Source organism: Gambusia affinis, linkage group LG18 (genome assembly GCF_019740435.1).
Source record: "Gambusia affinis linkage group LG18, SWU_Gaff_1.0, whole genome shotgun sequence".
In the NCBI taxonomy this organism is placed as follows: Eukaryota; Metazoa; Chordata; class Actinopteri; order Cyprinodontiformes; family Poeciliidae; genus Gambusia; species Gambusia affinis.
In genome coordinates this window covers 2,685,000-2,706,120 of record NC_057885.1, presented here as the reverse complement: position 1 = coordinate 2,706,120, position 21,121 = coordinate 2,685,000, and the positions used below count along the sequence as shown (strand labels likewise).

Below are 21,121 nucleotides of genomic sequence, written 5' to 3'. Positions count from 1 at the left end.
CCATGTTCTTCCTGTGGTGTCTGAATGCAGAAAACGCTGAAAAAGACATTTTTAGTGGCTTGTATAAAATAAATAAAACATTCTAATGCAACATTATTAACAGGACAACTACAAATATATAAAACTAACAATAATTTTAAAAAGTCACTTAAAAATGACTCAATTACTGAAAACTTTCTGTTGTACTACCATTAATACAATTAGTTATGATTGAATTATCAAGTACCCCGACCCCCTTTTGTTTATGAAAGAGCCAAGTTTATGTCATTTAAAGGAGACAAAGCTCGTGGGATCTTCTCGTTTTCCATTTCTTTCATGAGACTGACGCTAGGATGAATTTTATGTCGAAGCCGTGCGGAGGAAGTGCTCTCTCGCAGTTTCTCTTGGTTTGACGCTTGGCGGAGGCGAGAGGGAGGCAGAGTTGGGCGACGGCAAGGAAAGGGAGGACTGCCGGCGGGGAGCCACCGAGGGAAACAGGGATGTACAGTAAACACAGGCAGAAAAATGCCCAAATATCACCGGCAAAAAATGGACGTTTGCTGTTTTTGCTTTGTTTTTTTCTGCTGAACGGCCAACTGGAAATAACCAATGGAGAGCCAGGAGAACAAGGTAAAGAAAAGAAGGAGCGAACATGCTGCTGGAAAACTTCTTCCGATGGCTGCATTTTCCTTTAGAGCTCCGTGGCTTGGAGTGAAAACAACTAGATGTAGGCAGTAAATTGTGTAGCTCAACAAATAGAGTAAGTGAACTGGTGAAATGATTTGGAGTGACAGAGCTCCAACTTTTGTCAAACGGAACGCGCGCCCCAAGTTTCACCCTTCAAATGTTCTCGTTCAGAAAAGCTTTGATGGAGCCACGAGAATTTGACAGCCTTCGATGGGATTTATCAATCTGAGGCCGAAACACGGGTTCATAACCGCACAATAACCGCTGCAGTCTTCATCCGCTGCTCTCTATGTTCCACAAAGAGGAAGAAGGGTTTAAAAAAAAAGAAAAAAAAAGTTTAGGCGGTTATGGCGAAATTAAGCTTTATAGTTATTCCATAATATCACTTCTTTGTTTTTAAAAATGAGCAATTTTATTTATAAACAGGAGCCAAACACTTTTCGTTCTGTTTCGCACTTACACTGTTCAAATTTCAGCTGGACTTGAATATGCGTTACCATCTTCGAAACATCTAGACACTACAGTCATTATCTTAACAAATGAGTCACTTTATGAAAGATGCCTTAAAGAACTCGCTTCTTTACAAACGTTCAAACTACTTTAGCTGAAATAAGGAGGCAGCTCCGTTCCACTGTGTCCATAAAAGGCAGAGTTCAGAGTGAGGTTGACACACCAGAAGGAGCACAGATTCCCATACAGCTGAGGTCATTTTTTGATTGAGTTTACTGATATTTCTACCAACTCTGAAAATGTATTTTGTTTTCTGCTCTGCTTTGTTACAAGTTTACAACGTCTCTGTTCTGTACTTCTGTATGGTAGTATGCCATAGTCTACAGCTCCTCCCTTTACTCAGAGGACAAAGCTAACTGTGTAACCGAACAGCATCATGACCCTCTAGTCATGTGAACCTAAAAACAACACAGGTTCACCACACTAGAACAATATGCTCTATTGAAAAAAAGAAGAGTATATATGATGTAGTTAAGCATGACCAGCCTGAGGCAAAGCAGAGACTATGTTGCCGCTAAGTATCCCATCAGCAGCATTGTGCTGTTCTTTGTAACACTGAGTCTTAATCAGGCTCTCAGCAACACTGCCACACTCCATGGAGGGACTGGTGCCTGTCTCCAGAGGTCATTTGGTGAGTCCATTGCAACTGTGCAGTGATTCTGCACATATTTTATTTCCATTCAGCTTAATTTGTTTTTCATTTAAGCAAGGCAGAGAGGGACCTTCCTTCAGTCATCTGTTTGTGTTCGTCTAGCTGAAACTCTGAAAACACTCTGAGGTTCTGGACCCATAAAGTCCAAACTGTGGGAACTTGGGTGAAAGTAATAAATTATTGTTATTAAGTATGACCTAGACCTGTGTTCTGTTGCTCTTCCGGCCATGACAGTTAACTGCTGTCTAAGGAACAGGAAGCCTCCTGAGCTGAGCCCACAGTATGGCGGGTTGCTACAGCTGTGGCTGGTGTTTTACTCACAATGGAGAAGTGTAAAGCCAGCGCTGACTTTAGTTTGGAATTGGACAATTTAATATATTAAATCAAAGAGAATTGAAAATGAATGAAGACCTGTATGAACCCCCGGCTCCCATGCTGCTTTCTGCCTGTCAGTTGTACTTTCCTTTAATCTTGGCCATGTCATCAGAAAGGTTTAAAAAGCCCTCCGAACTCCTAGTGCACCCTCTTGGGTTTTGTATGAACTTGTGCTCAGCAGTTTTCTCTACAGTATCTGCCTGCAGTATGGCCCATTTAGTATCAACTGTGCTCAGCCCAGCCAGAGGATGGGGTCTGTTCTCCTAGCCCACAGGAATCTTTCTGGCAGTCTTTGAGAACTGTTGAAGGCTTTTTTATTTGTGGGGGTGCTGGCGGTAGTAAACAGGGACTTGCTGCGTAGCTGGCAAAAAAGTTGCTGCTGGTAGAGCTGTTGTGTGTTTGTTACTTGTACAACCTACAGAAAGGCTTTTCAAGCCTCTTCTGGCCTGCAGTGTGGCCTCTGGTCATTTTTTAGTTTCCTGCTGTAATGTTTATGCTCATTGAATCTTCAGTGTGTACACTAGATGGAGAGCTTCCAGAGAGTTTCTCTCTATGCTTTCACTCTGTAATAAAAGAGAGCTTGAATAAGCTTGAATTTTGAAACTATATAGCGTTTGTCATTGTTTTATGCAATAACCAGCCTGGGAATACACAGATATTTTGTCAAGTGGTTCTTTAATGCGTAAATAACCAGCCACAGTTCAGGTTAAAGTGCTAAAAAATAACCGGATATCAGTCCCTGCAGACTCACTCACTGTCACTAAAGTAATGAGCTTAAAAACGTCTTGGATAATAACAACTAAACCTGTAGTGTCAGTGAACTTCATCAGTTTGCTTTGCATGTTGGACGAATTACTTTTATGATATTTAATACATTTGCTGGTGTTATTTTTAATAGAAAGCAGGCTGTAAGCACACAGATTCAGCTCACAGCTGAGTTCGTCCCTGGAGACCTGAATGTGGAGGATGTGATCTCTGCCTCATGGAGACATCAATAGTTTGATTATATCTCCTCCCTGGAGGAAGAGCAAAAGGACAAGCCACACTCAGCTCAAAGGCGGGCTGCTTGCATTTGATTTTAATGTGTGACCTTTGTGTCTCTGTTGTGTAGAGACAGACACTTTAATTCACTTCTTAACTTTATTGAACTAACACCAGACCCCAACATAAGCACTTACTGGAGGGTAACTCAATAGGCCCTTTGTTTTCTCTCAGTGTAACATGCAAGGCAACATTGCAGGAACAGAAAATCTCCAAGGGAAGAAGAAAAAACTCAGATTTATGACTTGATTGGTCATAGTGAGAGAGTGAGGGCTTAAATACCCTCACACTCAGCTCCTGTGGTAAATAGTGCATGCATGCAGAAAGGTTGTGTCCTTTTCTACACAGCACAACACAAGACAGAAAAGAGTCAGAGTTAAACTATAGTTGACGGTGACCCCCTCCCCCCAACACCCAGCAAAATCAGCCTCAGACCATTTTGCAAAAACTAAGAAACTCAATTAAAAAGGATTTATTGTTTTACTGAGACACTATCCATTCATCGCCTGATGAGTATTATCTTCAGGAGTCGGCAATATTTGATTTTTTTTAAATGAAATTATGATCAGAATATTATTATTAATTCTCTCTACAAAACCACAGTTTTGGGCTGGTGCCCAAAGCAAGACTTTTCTAACTTTCTAATTAATTTGCACATCTTTTCCAACTTGTGTCAACATGTCCAGCTGACATTTCAGAAATATGCTGCCAGTCCTAGACCCACTAAGACTGGCACCACATTGTTTGCAGTAGTAATTGAAATATTTTTCATAAATTCATCCTATTCTCACTAAAATATCTCCTTTATAAATATTTGTTGGGGATAAACTAAAGCTGGTTTTTAACATTAGCATTTGCATGTCTGACATTGTTAGATTTTCTTTTTACATATCGGTATTAGTACTAACTAAAACTGGACTGGTATTAATAACTGATGTTTATTTTAATCATTTTATTGTGTATGTTTGTGTGTCTGGAGTGGGGAGAGAGTTGGTCACATGGTGTTTGTTTGGTCATGTGACAATGATGGCGGTGAAGTGCAAAGTGGCGAGGTGCTGAGCTGAAGCAGAGAAGCAAAGCCTGGCAGAGTTATCGCTTTCTCAGGGTGTTTAAAGAGTATAATATTGGTAAATATCAGTTACTGGTAAAAACTACCAGCCCAAATGTTCACATGGAAGCATATGCATGTTTCACAGAAATATACTGTGGGTAGATTACTTTAGGTTCAAATTACTTTAGGTTCAGAGCTCTCTATATGCCTGTATGTGGTTCTATAGCCACCTAAAAATAGTGCATTAAATCATCATCTTATTGTTGTGGTTGTCTTGCTGAGTGTTATCAGATTTTATGGTGTTTGTCTAACACATTTAAGGAGCTGGTATCCATCCATCCATTTATTTTCTAACAACCTTGTCCCTAGGAGGGTCGAGAGGGTTGCTGGTGCCTATCTCCAGCTAACATTCTGGGTGAGAGGTGGGGTTCACCCTGGACAGGTTGCCAGTCTGTCAAGGTGGAGCTGGTAACCAGTAAAGCCTTTTTTTTTAGTTTATTTTTTTTTGGGTTCTAGTGGCCTGTATTTGAAAGCGCTATGACACAAAAGTAGGGTAATGAAAGGGAGAGAAGACTTGCGACAAAGGTCACCAGACCAGGAATCAAACCTGCGCGGGCTGCTTCAAGGACTAAGGCCTCCTTATGTGGGCTGTGCTTAACCCCTGCTCCACCACAGCTCCAATAACCAGTTAAACCAGACTATTCTGAATAGTGCTAGCTGTTTATTTTCCTACAATTAGTTGCTAGGCAGCCAGTAGCAGCTGGAGGAGAGGTCTGCTCTTGTAGTTTTTCTCTGTTCTGAGTGAGGACACAACATCTTCAGAAATGTTGCTTGTGCTGCTGTAAATTCCAAAGGTCAGACATATAACAGTTATTGTTTGATGGCTGAAATATCCTTCCCTTACATTCACTGCTGTCAGCTGCAGCACATCTGAGACGATGCATTAGCTGGACAAGTAGAAGTTGAGTTTGTTGAAAGCATGGTCATAATAAAAATAAAAAATTTTATTCTTTTGATGGTAAGTAGTATACTATACTAAAGTGCTTTTTATTTCAAAAAAAGAAAAAGGAGAAAAAACTAAACTGACACATCTGAACAAGAGCATAGAACTGCTTCACGTAGAACATGTCTTACAGATGTTATTACAATTTCTAACACAGTACAGGGGGATCGACCACGATGATGCATTCGAGGACTGTTTGAAAACTAAATAACCAGTAAGGGTGGAGTCATATTTAGGCATACTGGGGTATCCAAAAATAGCAATGATCATGTATGATTGCATTTAGGAGCTTTTGATCAAAACAGCAGTGAAATGTAAAAATGCACCATCCTGAACAATTCACATATACAGCAACAGAAAGCTCTGTAAGAGCGCAAACCACAGTCAATCAGCCCAAAGCCCAGAGATGCTGAGGGATTAAACTGAGCCATTAATTTAGGAGCTCAATAATAATTGTTTCTTGTTATGCACTGATCCCATTATTACAAGAATATGACTTTTGTTTTCCAAAGATAACAATACAACTAGTCAGTTCTCGCAAACAAATGACAGAAAAACATGTCTAAAGGAGAATACATACAACTGTAAATAAGAACAATATTAAATTAAAAAATGTGTCATGCTAAAAGAGTAATAATAGGTGTAAAATACATTTTAAAAGGTCCCTAGTGTTATATTTCTGCCCATGCTGCATTAATTTGATTGATTAGCAAGCACCTGCTGGCACGTAGATTATAACTGAGGATAGAAGACGTTCATTCCAGGACTGCAGTCCTGATCACTGCATTAATTAAATTAAACTTAACTCAATGCCAGTTATTGCTTTACTGTTTGAGATTCACTTGTAAGACATATGACTGCACTTTGCATGGCCAAGTGCAGTCATAAGTGCAGTCAAACACAACATACTTCTAAGTGCAGAAGTTTGAAAACTATAAGTATAAGTTTTATATATTATTTTGATAATGGAAAGAATCAACAATTTCTTTTATAATCCAAGTATTAATAATCTACTGGTGTAACAGACTATGTAATATGTGACATATTAGTTTTGAAATACTTGTTAAAGCTGTCAGTTCCATTCACACATACACTCATACAAACGATGCAGATTTATTTTGCTCCCAAACACTTTCACAGTGTGTTTTGAAGAAAAACAGATCTATACCAGCTAAAATCAAGGTTATACCCATACACAAACAGATTTAATGTCTGCTTCCTGTTATACTTTGCTAACTCCAAAAATCACAAATAAACATACACGCTGAAGGTTATTATATTATTATTATTAAGCATATTATTTAAAAGCATTACTCTTGCCCCTTAAGTAATTTGAAACGCTACAGTTTCTTAAGTTTTCTTTAAGAAGCTGGAGAACATAAACTAATGACCTTTGACCCAAGTGTTAGAAACCTGTTGAGATCTAGAGACAAACAGATTTTCTTTTATCATAGGGCGTGCTGTGGTGGTGTAGGGGATAGCGCAACCCACATTCGGAGGCCTTGAGTCCTCGATGCGGCTGTCGCGGGTTCGATTCCCGGACCTGACTGACATTTGCCGCATGTCCTTCCCCCCCCTCTCTGTCACCCTACTGTCATATAAGGAACACTAGAGCCCACAAAAGACCCCCTGGAGGGGAAAAAAGAAAAAAGATTTTCTTTTATTATCATTTACATTTGAACCAGTTGCAGACTGACATATTTCACTGTTTCAATGCTGGGAAGAGTCCTAGAAAGGAACAAAATAAGAGGAAATCTCCCTCACCTAGCTGTTCATTTACTGTGGCGCCAACTTAGAAATCCATGGATATAGAGAGGCGAGATAGAAGAGAGAAGTGAAGTGGCAAAATCTGAGGGGATTTGTGGAAATGGGAGATAAAAGTCATTCAGATTAAGTATATATATAGTTAAGGTTGAAATCATCCCTACCCCTCAGGATATTTAGGTCTAAAAATAATTTTCCTGAAATGAAGAAGTTTGTTTCTGATTTGGAATGATGCAGGTAGCTCTCAAGAAGATAAGACACATTTATACTAATTCTGTTTCATGTTTTGGAAAGATAATGTAATAAATACCTTTATTAATAGCAAATGGAAAACCTTTAATGTGATTGAAGCAATCAAACCCATTTTATCGTTTCTAAGAAGCTATTTCAGTGTCAGTTCATTCTGTAACAAACAAATATACCAAGAGATTTTGGAGAAAATGACTCCCCGAGGGTACGCACTCCAGATGACATCATCAGAGCGTCGTCCACAGTTCCCTTGCGTCATGGATCGTCCACATTAGCATATTCCTGCCCAGATTCACCCCACTCTGTGAGGACCACATTGCCAATGCGTATTGCAGCTATAATGTCTGGATGGCTTTCATAAAATTATGTTGTTGTATGTATGTTGTATACTTCATTTTTACAAAAATGTTTTTAAACAGTTGAAGGATTTTGAACCTCTGGACTGCCAGGATTTTTAAACTTGAACAAGACACTCATTACTTCTAGCAATCTTTGAAAACATTGTTCTATCATTTTTCATCCACTGGCTTTTTTTTCTTTTCTATCTTTTCAGTTATAAAGTCCTCCTACTCTTTTAAAAGTATGATACCTCATTTTGCTAAAACTGTCTCTAACTCTTGGTATATTTGTAATTTTCTTTACTCCACACACAAAATGAATAACATTCTTTATCATGAATCTTTTATGAGAGTAAGTTAGAGATGGAGTGCTTTTTTAAATAAGATATCCTCTGAAGTGGATGTGAGTGCAGTTCTCCTTGGAATAGTTAAGAAATCATCCTGCTTGTAAGAAAGAAAGGTACTTTAGGGAATGGCCATAACTCAATAGCACAGTAAAACATCTCCAAGCAGTACCCTGCTTACACATGTTGAGAGTGTGAGTGATGCACTGTGTGGTTTGCTTTTTATATTTTGACATGAACTGGAATTGAGCGATGGAAGCTTAAGTAAGTATTCCATTACACTGCAAAAACACAAAAAATTACCTAGTGTCAGGTTCTATGTTTTTCGGTGAATTTATTTCTGAGAGGTGGTGCCTCACCACCACCTCTCACCAAATCATGACACCAAGTAGTTTTAGCTTAATTTCTTGTGCAAATATCTTTATACGCTTGAAATAAGACAAAACTAACGTATCAGTAACTTTTCAACAAAATATAGAGGCTTGTTTTGAGTCAGTTTGTTTTTTCCTTAATACTGACAAACTGTACTTGCTCTATTTGGCAGATTATTTCACTTATAGCATGGAAAAAATGTTTTGTTATAAGTGAAATAATCTGCCAGTAGAACTAGTGCATGTTTATCAATATAAAGGACACAATTTGTTGGCATAACTGGTAAAATGTGTAAAAAGCCATGAAGGTAGTTTATTTGCTTATTTATATTTGCAGTAGTTTAACCTTAAAAAATTCACAAAAATCCCACTATTGCATGTCTGCTTTTATTTTAAGGGACCAAAAACACCAAATGTCATAAGAAAAAAAAGTTTCATTATCAACTTCCAGTAGCGATGTTAACACGTGCAAAATTCTTTGATCAGATTACAATGTATTCTGATTAAATAATCCAAATGTATCATTCATAGGGGCACAAAGTTAATCTGATCATGAGCTGTGCTTAGATGCACCAGGCATTATTAATAATAGAAGCTCTGACTTGCAGATTTGTAAAAATGTTCCTAAAAAAACATAAAAGAATAAGTTGTACTTCTGTCTGTGATGAACCTATAAACCTTCAAACACAACAGTGTGTTTGTTCTGTGTCTTCTGACTGCCCAGAATGGACCCGCAGAAGGTTCTAATACCAACAGCAACACATGCTGGAGGAAATAAACATTCTTCAAAGTTTTGACCCTAACAGACCAATCAGAATATGACTGCATGAAGTATGTGGGCTCAGCTTAGGAAAAGAAGAGCATCATTCAGAAAACATTGCAAAATAAAAGCATACTTGCTAATGTTCTTTTAAAAAACTAGCTAGAAAATAATTTGTATTAAGATGACATTGTTTTTGTGATTGTTTGGAGCCAAAATCTGTTTTTGTTCCTATTTTTGTCTTTTCAACTCCATGTCCCCCTAATTGTGCTAAAACATACCTTCTACTCAGACTGACTGCAGCACAGAAAGGGTGCCAAGTACAGCTGGGTCTGCATGATATGGAGCAGGAGTCACACTGTCAGTGCAGAGATATCAAAAACCATCTGTTTTCAGAAACATTTACAGTGCAAGCAAAGGCAGTTTTAAATTGGGTAAAATATCTGATTGGCTTCCTAAGTTATTAGAATCTACTTCATCTCTTCCTCCTGAGCCCACTCCATGCCGCTCATTTTTCTGCAAGGTAACAAATTTGCCAGAATTTGTACAGAATTATTCTTCCGTCCCTTACCCACACTTTTTCTACTATATTCCACACTTTATATTTCAGCCATGGGGTCACTTGACAGATATAGATGCCTTTTATTGTATTTTTCTTCTCTGCAACCCTCCCTGATAGCTGCTTGGGTGACTGCTGGGAGTGAGCGCAAATCCTCCAGCTTTATCTGTTGGCTGGCAGAGGTCCCCTAAGGATCACAGAGCAAGGAACAGCATGAGCGAAATAACACAATATATGAAGTGTGGAGAAGGACAGGTGATGGTGCTTTAATGACTAAACTGGAAACTTTCCCCACCCCGAACTCTCCACTCTTCTAATGCAAGGCCATAATTTGCAAAGTCAGTCAGTCTTTTGACGCTTTAACTCCAGCTCCTAAAGCTGTAACACTTCAAGTAGCACAGCCTTTTAGAGGAGCCCTGCTGCAAGCTTCTCAGGTAGCAGGAGGTGGTCATAACAAGACCGAAACATTGTGATCATCATGTTTGAAACTCCTGAATTACTTCTAATGTTAAATCACTTTGCTTAAGACATTAATGATACAGATTTAATGCAGATCCAATTTTTAGTTTTTCATTGATCGAGCAAACGGCCTATAGAACTCTGGAATTGGTTCATTTATTTGAAATTGTGCAACAAAACAAAACAATTAATTGTTGTTTATTGAAACAATACTTATGCATTTATTGACTTTACTGTCAATTAAACTTGAAAGTTATATCTCATCTTTAACTTGAAATTCATTTGAAAGATTCCTGAGAAATGATTTATGGAATATATCATTTTTTTGATGAATGTTTAGCTATTTTGATAACAGTTTAACCAAAATAGCTGAATGTTAATTTCTTTTACCTATAACCTTGTTTAGGTCAGGGTTTTTTTCCACCCTCTATTTCCACTCAGGATGGCGAGCTATTGGATCACCGCAGCTTTGCGGTAGGACTTTATTGAACCAAACTATTTGCTTTTTCTGGACCTACTGCCTTGGATCATTGGACTAAAAACATTCAGTTTTTTGATTGCTGGATCATTAATCATCCTACATACAAAATAATGGACTAGAATAAGAAAAAAAACCTCTTGGATGTCATCAGGGTCTATTTTATTTTTGGTTGTTTTTGTTTTTCCTGTTGTGTTTATTGCTTATACTCATAGGAAATTATTATTATTATTATTATTATTATTATTATTATTATTATTATTATTATTATTATTATTATTATTATTATTATTATTATTATTGAGTGTCTTCTTAAATATATGCAATGGAAAACCGGTTCATATAATTTTGAATACAATAACTTAAACGTACTTTCTGTCTGATGGTGTTTTATTCACACACACGGCTCTTCAGCCAAACATACTTCTGGCTGCCTATTCTATTACCATATTTGGCCATAGACAGGTGGCAAGCCTTAACTAGCGTCACACTTTCACTTCTTCTACTTCTTTCAACTTCACATTTGCAGCTTTCTACGTTCTCCTTCACGTGCTCCCTATTATCACTACAGACTAAAATGTCATCTGCAAACATCTGGTCCATGGAGTCTCCTGTCTGACCTTCTCTGACGGCTTAACAATTACTATTGCAAATAAGAAGGGGCTCTGAATTTATTACTGATAGAACACCATCCTTACTTGAAACCCCCAATGACTCTTACTGCACACCTCACCAATGGCATCCTAGACTCCCTCATGTGGTACCACAGTTTCTCTATCCTGTGCTTTTCTGGGTTTGGTCTTTTCTGTACCACTCTATTAGAACTCTGAGAGCAAAAGTTTAATCTGTTGTGTAATTTCTGGGCATGAAACCAAACTGCTGCTGAGTCTCACTTTAACAACTCCTTGCACTTCATTATGTGGCTCATCTACTTTATCCCTCTGTAATTACTACAACTCTGTACATCCCTCTGGTCTTGAAAATCATACCAGCATGCTCCTCCCCCAATCACTCAACTTCGTCTTACTCTCCAGAACTCTGTCAAACTAGCTGGTCCAAAAACACAGCTGTGCTCTCTACAAGGCATCTCCATAACTATACAGTTGTGTCATTTGGACCAAATGCCTTTCCACACTTAATGCTCTTCAGAGCAGCATCTAGCTCCATCCTTGCAAATTTTTCTTCCTTCCTCTTCTTCCATTTTCCATCCCCTATGTCCTCCTCTCTCAATTTTTCTCATTCACCAGGTGCCCCAAATTCTCCTTCCTTTTTCTAACACTTTAGCTTTTATCAGTCTGACCTGCAGCCAGTACCTCTCTAGCTTTTAGAGAGGGATAGATCATTTTCACCTTACTTATTGTCTGACCTCTCTCATTGCTCTTCAGAAGCCTTCTCCTTCTGAGGAGCAGAAGGCTGTGCTCTTGCTCTCCTTGCTACCTTCGTTCTTTGAATACGTTCCAGCACCCCATCATTCCACTCCAGCTTTCCTTGTCTTCTTTCCTCTGATATGAACTTCCTTCACTCACTTTCTTCCCAGTTTGTCTCACCACTTTAGCCATCCTTTCTCAGTCCTCTTGTAGAGATCCACTACCCTTCCTCAGCTCCGACCAAAATTTTCTGTAACCTTTCTTCTCTAATTCTAACTTTCTAATCCTCAGGCCTGCCTGTACTCTATTTCTCTTTCACCCTACACACTACCCCTCTATGCTAATTTACATGACTCTCCCTGTACTACTTTGTGATCCTTAACCTCTTTCATGTGGCATTTTCTGCAAAGGCTATTGTCCACCTGTGTGTGACTCTATGTTCCTGCGTCTTCTTAAAATATGTGTTGATCACCTTCATTTCCATCCTCTTTGCAAAATCCATAACCATCTGTACCGCTGACATCAGACCTGTTAGATTTTTACTTTTTTTTTTTCTTGGTGTAGTCATTTTTTAATCTATTAGAAGAAACAATAGTGGAATACGGGTCACCAATTTTTGAAAAGGCTTCATGTATTTAGTCAAGTTTATTGAGTGAATGCAATCAATGGATGCTTTTCAGTAAACACAAAGGATGATTGTGGTTCTATGGATTGCAAAATTAAAATGAAAGCAAATTACATGACTAATAAAATACAACGTAAATATGTTGTCTAAAAAATTTAAAGTGTCTGCATGAAACATCTGGGCTGGGGGAGAGGAGGTCATAGGACCCCGTTCCTATGAACAATCCTATGGGTCCTCAGAGGACAGCACAGTGCATAAAAATCATGCTCTGTGGCTGATTTTTATGAATAAGACAGGTTTTGATATTTGGCTCTTGCTCACGTGGTTCCCAAATCCCATTGTTGTTTATCTTCAGTTTTGGTTTACACCGTGAGTTTGTGCTGTTCTAATTGCCTCAATGCAGCTGTTCTAACCAGGTAAATTGCGGCACAGAGCAGAAGTGATTTGTTAACTCGGATGTTGGACATCACGTCTGCCTGGTGTTTATTACACCCCAAAGCCACAGTGAGTCGCAGTAGATCATTTCAGGGGAGCGGCCTGATGGAGAACCTCATCCCATCCAGCCTCTAATGCTGTATGCTGAAGTTATTAGCCAGTCTGAATGTTTTATTCAGAAAGAAGGCCATACTGTCATTCTCCAGATCTGTGTCATTTGTTGGTTTTGGCTATAAGTGAATATTGAAAGCAGATGTTTTCTTGGCCACATTGTAGGCCCTCCCCTTAGGCGCTCATCCACAAAAAGAGATGAAATCAGAAGATTTAAAACATACACAGAAATTCAAACGTGAGACTGTGCAGCGTAGGTATAAACTACCGTAGGTATAAACTAACACCATTTGTATACACTTTGTATACAGAGTTTCACTTCTTCTGGTTTTTTAACATTTCTGAGAGCTCACTGAAAAATCACTAAAATAATTTCATGTAAGCTTGAGTGGAGTGAGTGGGCATTGTTACTCTGGCTTTACGTTAAGATGGAAGCTTTGTGGGCGGAGAGTCGATCATTGTTGGAGCTGAAGTGCACTCACAGATGCACAAAATCATCTATTTACTTTGCAACCCATACATGTTTTAATGCTGTACACATAACACATAGATGAAAGTGTTTCATATCAAAGTGGTTCATACCAGCAATTTCAGTGAACTGAAAAACCCTCCAGTCAGTGCTTGAGAACCTTTTGAGTTTTTCCTGTGGATGAGTCTAAAACAACATCCCCATTGGATGAAGTAATGACATTATTGTCCAAGGGCTGGACATTATATCCAACTCCATACGTACTTTGACAGCTTCTTAAAAAATGTATAACAAAGATTTTGTGTTGTGCTATGATCTAATTTGAAAGATTTTCCTTTTTGGTTTTTGAAGCATCAACTGTCGCTTCTCACCAGATTTTGTCTCTAAATTACAAAGTAAATCATTGTAGAGTAATAAGCTTCAGTTAATAAACCTCATTTGAAATGCATATCCTGTAGAGTTGAGCTCATTGTCAATGTTCATGTGATAGCAGTGTTGCTCAAATGAGTCTTTTACAAGCTCACAAACATTATCGGGCATTTATTTAAATATTTCAAAGATTATTTGCTAGGATTTCCTTCAAGTTGATTGACTGAATTCATGGTCTTTTGATGGTTGATCATATAGTGTTCCATCTTTCCTTTCCACCGATGGAAAAAGTTATTTTTCTGATATTGCATCAGAATTCTGCTGTTTCTGATTAGCAATTTGTATTGCTAAATTTTTATGAGACTTTTTATCTTAAGGAGTTAACTTTTTGCTCTCTGTATAAAATGCTATGATAAATAAAAAAAGCATCAAATCACAAACAAATTGCCAGTTCCAAAAGCTTAGCATGTTAGAAAGGTTAGCATCATGAGCCACTCAAGACATATGTATTCACCCCTCCTTCCCCCTACTCCACTCAATTTATTGTTTTTCCCTTTTCCTTCTCAGAAATCTCCAAATGTCACAGACATGTTTCCCTTTTGTGCCTGCAGCCATTGTAGGCCAACTGCTGCTGACATTTCCTGTATTTCTTTCAGTGCTATCAATGATTAATGGTGACCTTTGCCTGTGTGGCTGAAAACAGGTGATCTTTCCCAATCTGGAGAAGTAAAGCGATCAGTGTTAGAATTTAAAAAGTCAATTTAGAGCAATCCACCCTTATTATCCTTTCATAGTAACCAAATGTTTCATGTATTTCTATCAGGCTGAAGCTGTTGTGAAGGTCCACATTGCACAAAGCATGCTAGAACAACAGAAGACTTAATGATTTATTCTATTAAATGGGGGTAGGGTCATTGATGCTTTTTAGTTGCACATCTGACCAGAACATGGAGGAAGCCTGTGATGGCCTCCATGCTGCCCACTATTTTTAAAGCACTTTGATGGATGTACTTGGTGTCATGAATTGGAGCTGTAGGTGAGGACTGATGTGGGTAGAGGTGCAAAAATTATGGTTTTAATGATAATAAACAAGGTGTACAGAAGTTCAGGCAGCACATGTGAGCAATCAGACACTGGTAGCACTGGAAACAAGACTGGAACAAAGACATCTAGATAAGGGCTTGACAGGGAACAAGAGACACAGGTGGGTGTAAATACACAGAAAATGTAATCAGGGGAAACAAGGGATAGCTTACTGGGGCTGGAGCTGTGGCTGATCCTCGAGATGGAGGGGAGCTGTGGAGGAGGATGGAGAGCGGAAGACAGGAATGTCCAGCATTGGTGGTGGTGGTTTGCTGATTATCAAAGCAAAAGCTGCCTGACAATGCCACTTCGCCTGCTCCATCAACTCCTACTTATCAGAGGCTCTGCGGTACTGGTCGGGATGAGAAGATCAGTCCCTCAGAGTGATAATACATTGTATGGCTACCTCAAGTTGTCCCTGGGCAGAGCAGGGTAGAGTCACTGTCTCTATGAACTCTTACAATAAAATGAAGAGTTGTGAGTTCCTCTGGGTTCATTCTGTAGAAATTTCTATTTCCTGTTATATGCCGTGAACCTCACGTATCACGGTCAGGTCCTATTGTCATGAATTGGAGTTATAGGTGAGGATTGATGTGGCTGGACCCATGGTTGACATGCAAAAATTATGGTTTTAATGATAATAAACAAGCTGTACAGAAGTCCAGGCAGCACAGGTGAGCAATGAGACTAGGAACCCAGACACTGGTAGCACTGGAAACAAGACATAGAACATGACATGTGATAATGACATCTAAGACAAGGACCCAACAGGAAACAAGAGACACAGGTGAGTGCAAATACACAGGGAAGGTAATCAGGTGAAACAAGAGACAGCTGGGAGCAATCAAGGGGAAGACATGACAACACAGGAACTAATTAATACAAAGAAAACGAAATCCTCACACTTGGGAGGCTCTTAGCCCCATTAGATGCTGCCTGAAGGGTAAACTGTAAAGAGAGCTGAGACCTTAAGTGATCAGACATCAGAATGGATCAAATATGATTTTAATTCACTGAAAAACTCTATTTATTTTTTTGTTGGCACATTGATTATTTGTAATGGATTGTCCCATCTAAAAATGCATAAACACACATTTTGTACGTGGCTAATTTATTTATGGAGAATTATGTAAAAACAAAGAACTCAAGCCTACATTACCTACACTACCTACTGTAGCGTAGGTAATGATAGCAGAGCTATCTCAACCCTGCTCCTAGTTGAACACTGCTAAAGTAGTCGACGTAAAGCTTTATTTTTTTCAGTTTTTTGTTATAAGCACAAGAAAACACCAACTATTAATTTAATTCTTAAATTAGTAATTCATTTAGATAAAAACAATTTATTTCAGTAACTTAATTTGCTAAGTGAAACTAGTCACATATAATGCAGAATGTTTCTAAGTCTTTATTTCTGATAATTATGGGGCTTTCCTGCTTATAGCTGCTAAAAATTAGTAGGATTAGAAAATTAAATCAGACAAATTAATTTTTTTTTAATACAGAAATGTGGGCCTAATGAAAAGTGTGTTTAATTCCTGATTAAAGGTTATTTTCATTTCATTTAATATTTTCAAAGCTTGCTTTTAATCTGACAATACATTAGATTGTGCCTCATTGGAGCACATTCTAATGTATTAACTGACAGTAGGATTTATAGAAGCCGATGACGACTTGTAGTTTTCAGTTGGAGGACAGAGAAGGAACAGTAAATGTCTAGCTCGTCTTCTTAACTGCTTTAAAGAATGTCAGGTTTATTTGACTGCCAGGACTACACATGGCAGAGCGCTGCTTTGAGAGCAGTCACAATAATAACACTTTATGCATCTACTTCCAACATCAATGGAGAAAAATGTTTCAATAAAAACCTTTAAAGTACCCTGAATTAAGTAAAGTTAACACAATTTACAGCATCCTCCATGCTAATAAAAACGCAGTCTGAATTCTGGGTACATTGTGTGTTCAGGCTGCACTGCTACTGTACTGACAGCATTTCATACAGAGGACATTGTGAGGATTTTGGTGACTGTGAAGAATGAATAAATATGAAAAGTTCTGCTGCCACCTGTAATAATAGTTACATTGTTGTTGAAGTTGAACTGTTAGATGGGATGAATTTTCACAAAATAAACATACAAAATGTCCGCATACAGTTACATATTGTCACTTTCCTAAAATAATGGCCTAAGTCATTTTTTGCTAAAAGTGATTTTCGGCCTCTTTTGGAAACAGAAGTGGCAATTTTTATTTTTATCTTTTGCCTATATGACAGGATTTCAGGAATGTGACAATATGTATAGGGAGCAAAAGTTACATTTACCTGGGTGGCATTATTTTAATATCAAAATTCAAATAGGTCGTCTTGAGAGTGTGTTCTGTACTCTTTATGTCTCAAGAAGAATAACATATAGTTTATCCACAGTTAGTGAAGGTCTTTTCCCTTTTTCACAAAACTGTTTGAGAAGTGGGAGAAGTTTCTTTCGTCTTTCCTGGTTTTCTTTTTGATATTGGTCATTCATCCCGTAAGAAGATCCTTTTAATTCCCCTCCGTGACTTTTAATTAATTCCTTTTGCTTAAAATGTTCCAATTTTGCCACAATGGATCTTGGTTTGTAAGAGTTTTTAGCGCCGATGTGGTGGACCCGACAGCCAGACAGTTTGAGTGCAGATTACATGAAGTCTTTGATTGTTCTGGGTTATCTTGGGATTTTTCTGGTACTCCACTGAATGTTAAATTGTCGCAGATGCTACAGCTCTGCAGATTCAGTTTGGTTTCTGTCATTATTTTATTTTTGTTTGATACGATTTCAACTTGGGGGGTAAGAGCGTTGACGGTGTATTTTAGTTCTTTATTTTCACTTTGGGCCGTTTCGAGCTGTGTCTGGGTAAATTCAAGGCTAGCTTTAAGTTCTTTAATGTCCGAGTGTCGTTGTAATGAAGAGAGCTTCATGACTGGGACTATTTTTATATATGTCATTGTATAGCACTTTAAAAGTATTTTTAAATACTTTTAAAGTATTTAAAAATACTTTAAAAGTATTTTTAAATACTTTTAAAGTATTTAAAAATACTTTAAATACTTTTTAAAGTATTTAAAGTACTTTAAAAAGTACTTTAAATACTTTTTAAAAGTATTTAAAGTACTTTTAAAAAGTATTTTTAAAAGTACTTTAAACAAGCACTTTATTTAGCGTTGCACTTAAAGTACAATTTGGACAACAATAATGTTGTCCAAATTGTACAAGCACTTTATTTAGCGTTGCACTTAAAGTACAATTTGGACAACAATAATGATTTGCACACAAGAAGTTTTAATTATATTTATTGAGTATTTTAGTAATTAGCATGTAGCCTTTTGTTCTGGGCTCTGCACAGCTGCTTCTCATTGAGAAGTGAGGTTGGTTGCCTGTGAGGAGAGGATAATTGTTACTCAAAAAAACGTACTTAAGGATGGATAGTTTGTTGTTTATGGACTTGAGTGCACTGACCTCAGTAGTTGTAGTTGCTGCCTCGTCTGTCTAGGTGGACCAGTCCCGTTGAGCTTGTTTCTGTGGAGGACTCAAGGTGCAAAAGCTGTAGAAACGCTTGTTCAGGTAGCGTTCAAGTTGATCCAGAATGATAAGTGGGGATTCGCAGGGTGTAATTGTAGATTATTCGTCTTTGTTTTTTTCCCCTCTTTCTTTTCTTTCTTAGTGTTCGTTTTCCTCTAGCGACAGGGTGCTGTCATGAAGGGCGTCCACTTGTCTCGCGACGTTCAATTTCAGTGTCATTCCAGTCTCACAGCCTTCCTCTCCTCACATTCTTCTTTTTTTTTCTTCCCTCCATTATCCACTCTTTTCAAAATATCTGGGACGGTAGGTTAATTAGAGAATAGAAAAATAATTCAAATTAGAAAATAAGTGCCTAGATCAAAAGAAAATAGCATATCCTAATTCACATATTAATCAGTTTAATTTTTGCTGTGGCACCAATTGACTATGTTCTGTGTTTTGTTTTGAACATAACCTTTTTAATATATATATATCTTATACTGATTCATTTAATTGACTCACCCAAAACGTCTTGCTGGAGATAGACACCGGCACCCCTCCCCACCCCACCAGGGTCAAAGGTGTAAGAAAATGGATGGATGATTCATGTGGGGAAATTCTAATAACATTTTGATTGTAATCTCACTCTTAAAAAAATATCATGTTGTATATGATGTATTTAATGTCACCTCTGTCCTGAAAGCATACTGAGCCCTGCCCTGATGCTTAAGATGAGACCTCTGGTTAGGGGTCTCATCTTAAGCAAACACTATAATACATTGTAATTAAATGAAATTGATGCTAAAAGGCTTCGCTGCAGTTACATCAAACCTTGTTAATATTTTATGGGAACTAATGGAAAGTTCTTTAGACAAACACTGTGGCCCCAGCTTTACAATTGAAAGTTGCAATACATTCATTATCATTTATTAAACCACAATTAATAAGTCACTTTAATGTCTTCATAGTAACCAAAGTCAGGACTGAAATGTATCTACCACTGTTAAGTTAACTTAACATTGCTTTAATATTATCTCTTTAGTTGCAGATTTTTTAATAAACATATTTAAAAATCGGATTTTCTTCATTGTCTTCACTAAAATAAGTTTGTCCTTACACCTTCTTTGTTGTGGCTTACTAAACTTATTTGGCAGCCATGAAAAGAAATGAACCTTTGAATGTTCATTAAAGCTGAAATTAAAGCTCTGAACAGGCCTTTTTTTTAACATATGTTCTCTTTTTTAGTACTACAGTTTACTGATGCTGTCCTGAGGTTATCTGTCATTGAAAGCATACTGAGCCCTACACTGATGCCTATGAATCACTCTCTTCTAAATTCAACATATAGAGTAGTATTTTCTCAATTTAAAGAACGCTCATGAGTCATCTATGCTAATGTAGTCGTCCTGTAGAGATCCCTGCTCACTGTTTCATCGACTGATCAATCCTGTGGGATGTATGTAAAAGAGTGCTTCCAGAAAAAAGGTTTCCCAATAAGTGAGTCATTTATTTTCAGTTCTTAATTAGCTTTTATGAAGATTTAGCTGAATGGACCATCAGCTGTGATTTTATAAGAAAACTGGAGGGGAGGACCCTCCTCAAGAGAAATCTATGACAACTACATAGTAATGGAATATATAGTACAGAACATTAAACACAGATGCTACAGTGCATTTCAAAAATTATTTGTACCCTTTGAACTTTTTCATGGTGTTTGACAAGATGTGTACTTCAGGTTTTTAATACACTTTCATTATTTATTAATTTACCAGTTTTCCCTATTAATTTACAAGTTGGAAGTGTACTAACATGTTAACAAACTGAACCAGCCAGCATGCTTTAAGACAAGACAATAAACAATATTGTTTTCCTGAGAATGACGTGAGATTCTAACAATATTCCTAAGGAAAATAAAGAAACACTATGCTGTTTTTAAAACTTTCAGGTGATGTTTCAGAGTAGAATAATCCTGTTCAAGTATCACTATTTTCTAGTGATACTATTTTCTGTAGACGTCATCAAATGGATTCCAGATTCTTTTTTTTATTTTTTTATTTTTACAAAATACCCCTTTGCATTACTGCCAAAAGAAAGCGCTATACTTAAAATTTTCTAACAGGCAATTTGTTGCTGAACAAACTGTTCATATGTTTTCAGACAACTTTAGACGAAACTTTTTTATTATTAATTTTTTTTTCATTCAACAGGGAAACCAAAAACCCACTTCTTTTTTCAATACAAAATAAAAGTCCCAATAGATAAAAAAAAAACCCCTAAAAAAACACTCATCATAAAAACTTGGAGTCAGGCTGACAAAGACTAGATGATGCTTTGCTAGAGAGAGTTCACTTTGACAAGAAACAATAGCTGGATTCCTCATGGGATCAAATGTTTTTTACATCGTTTGACAATATTGCAGAAATTAAGCTAGCCAAAAAATTCCTGTGAAGACTGGCATTTACTGAAAAGTTACATAATGGTGGGACATTATAGGGGGCCTTGTAGTTCTAGTTTT

General features: G+C 37.5%; 1 protein-coding gene across 2 annotated transcripts in view; it reads left to right on the top strand.

Moving 5' to 3' along the window:
- The first annotated feature begins 400 nt into the window (after window positions 1-400).
- Window positions 401-21,121, top strand: part of adam19a (ADAM metallopeptidase domain 19a) — a 136,410-nt gene continuing 115,689 nt past the window's right edge. For both annotated transcript variants that reach the window (XR_006368795.1, XM_044097810.1), the window contains exon 1: window positions 401-609. Coding sequence is in view for 1 of the 2 variants with exons in the window: in XM_044097810.1 (XP_043953745.1) it covers window positions 480-609 (130 nt within the window). In the remaining variant the exon portion in view is untranslated. The remainder of the gene's footprint in view (window positions 610-21,121) is intronic.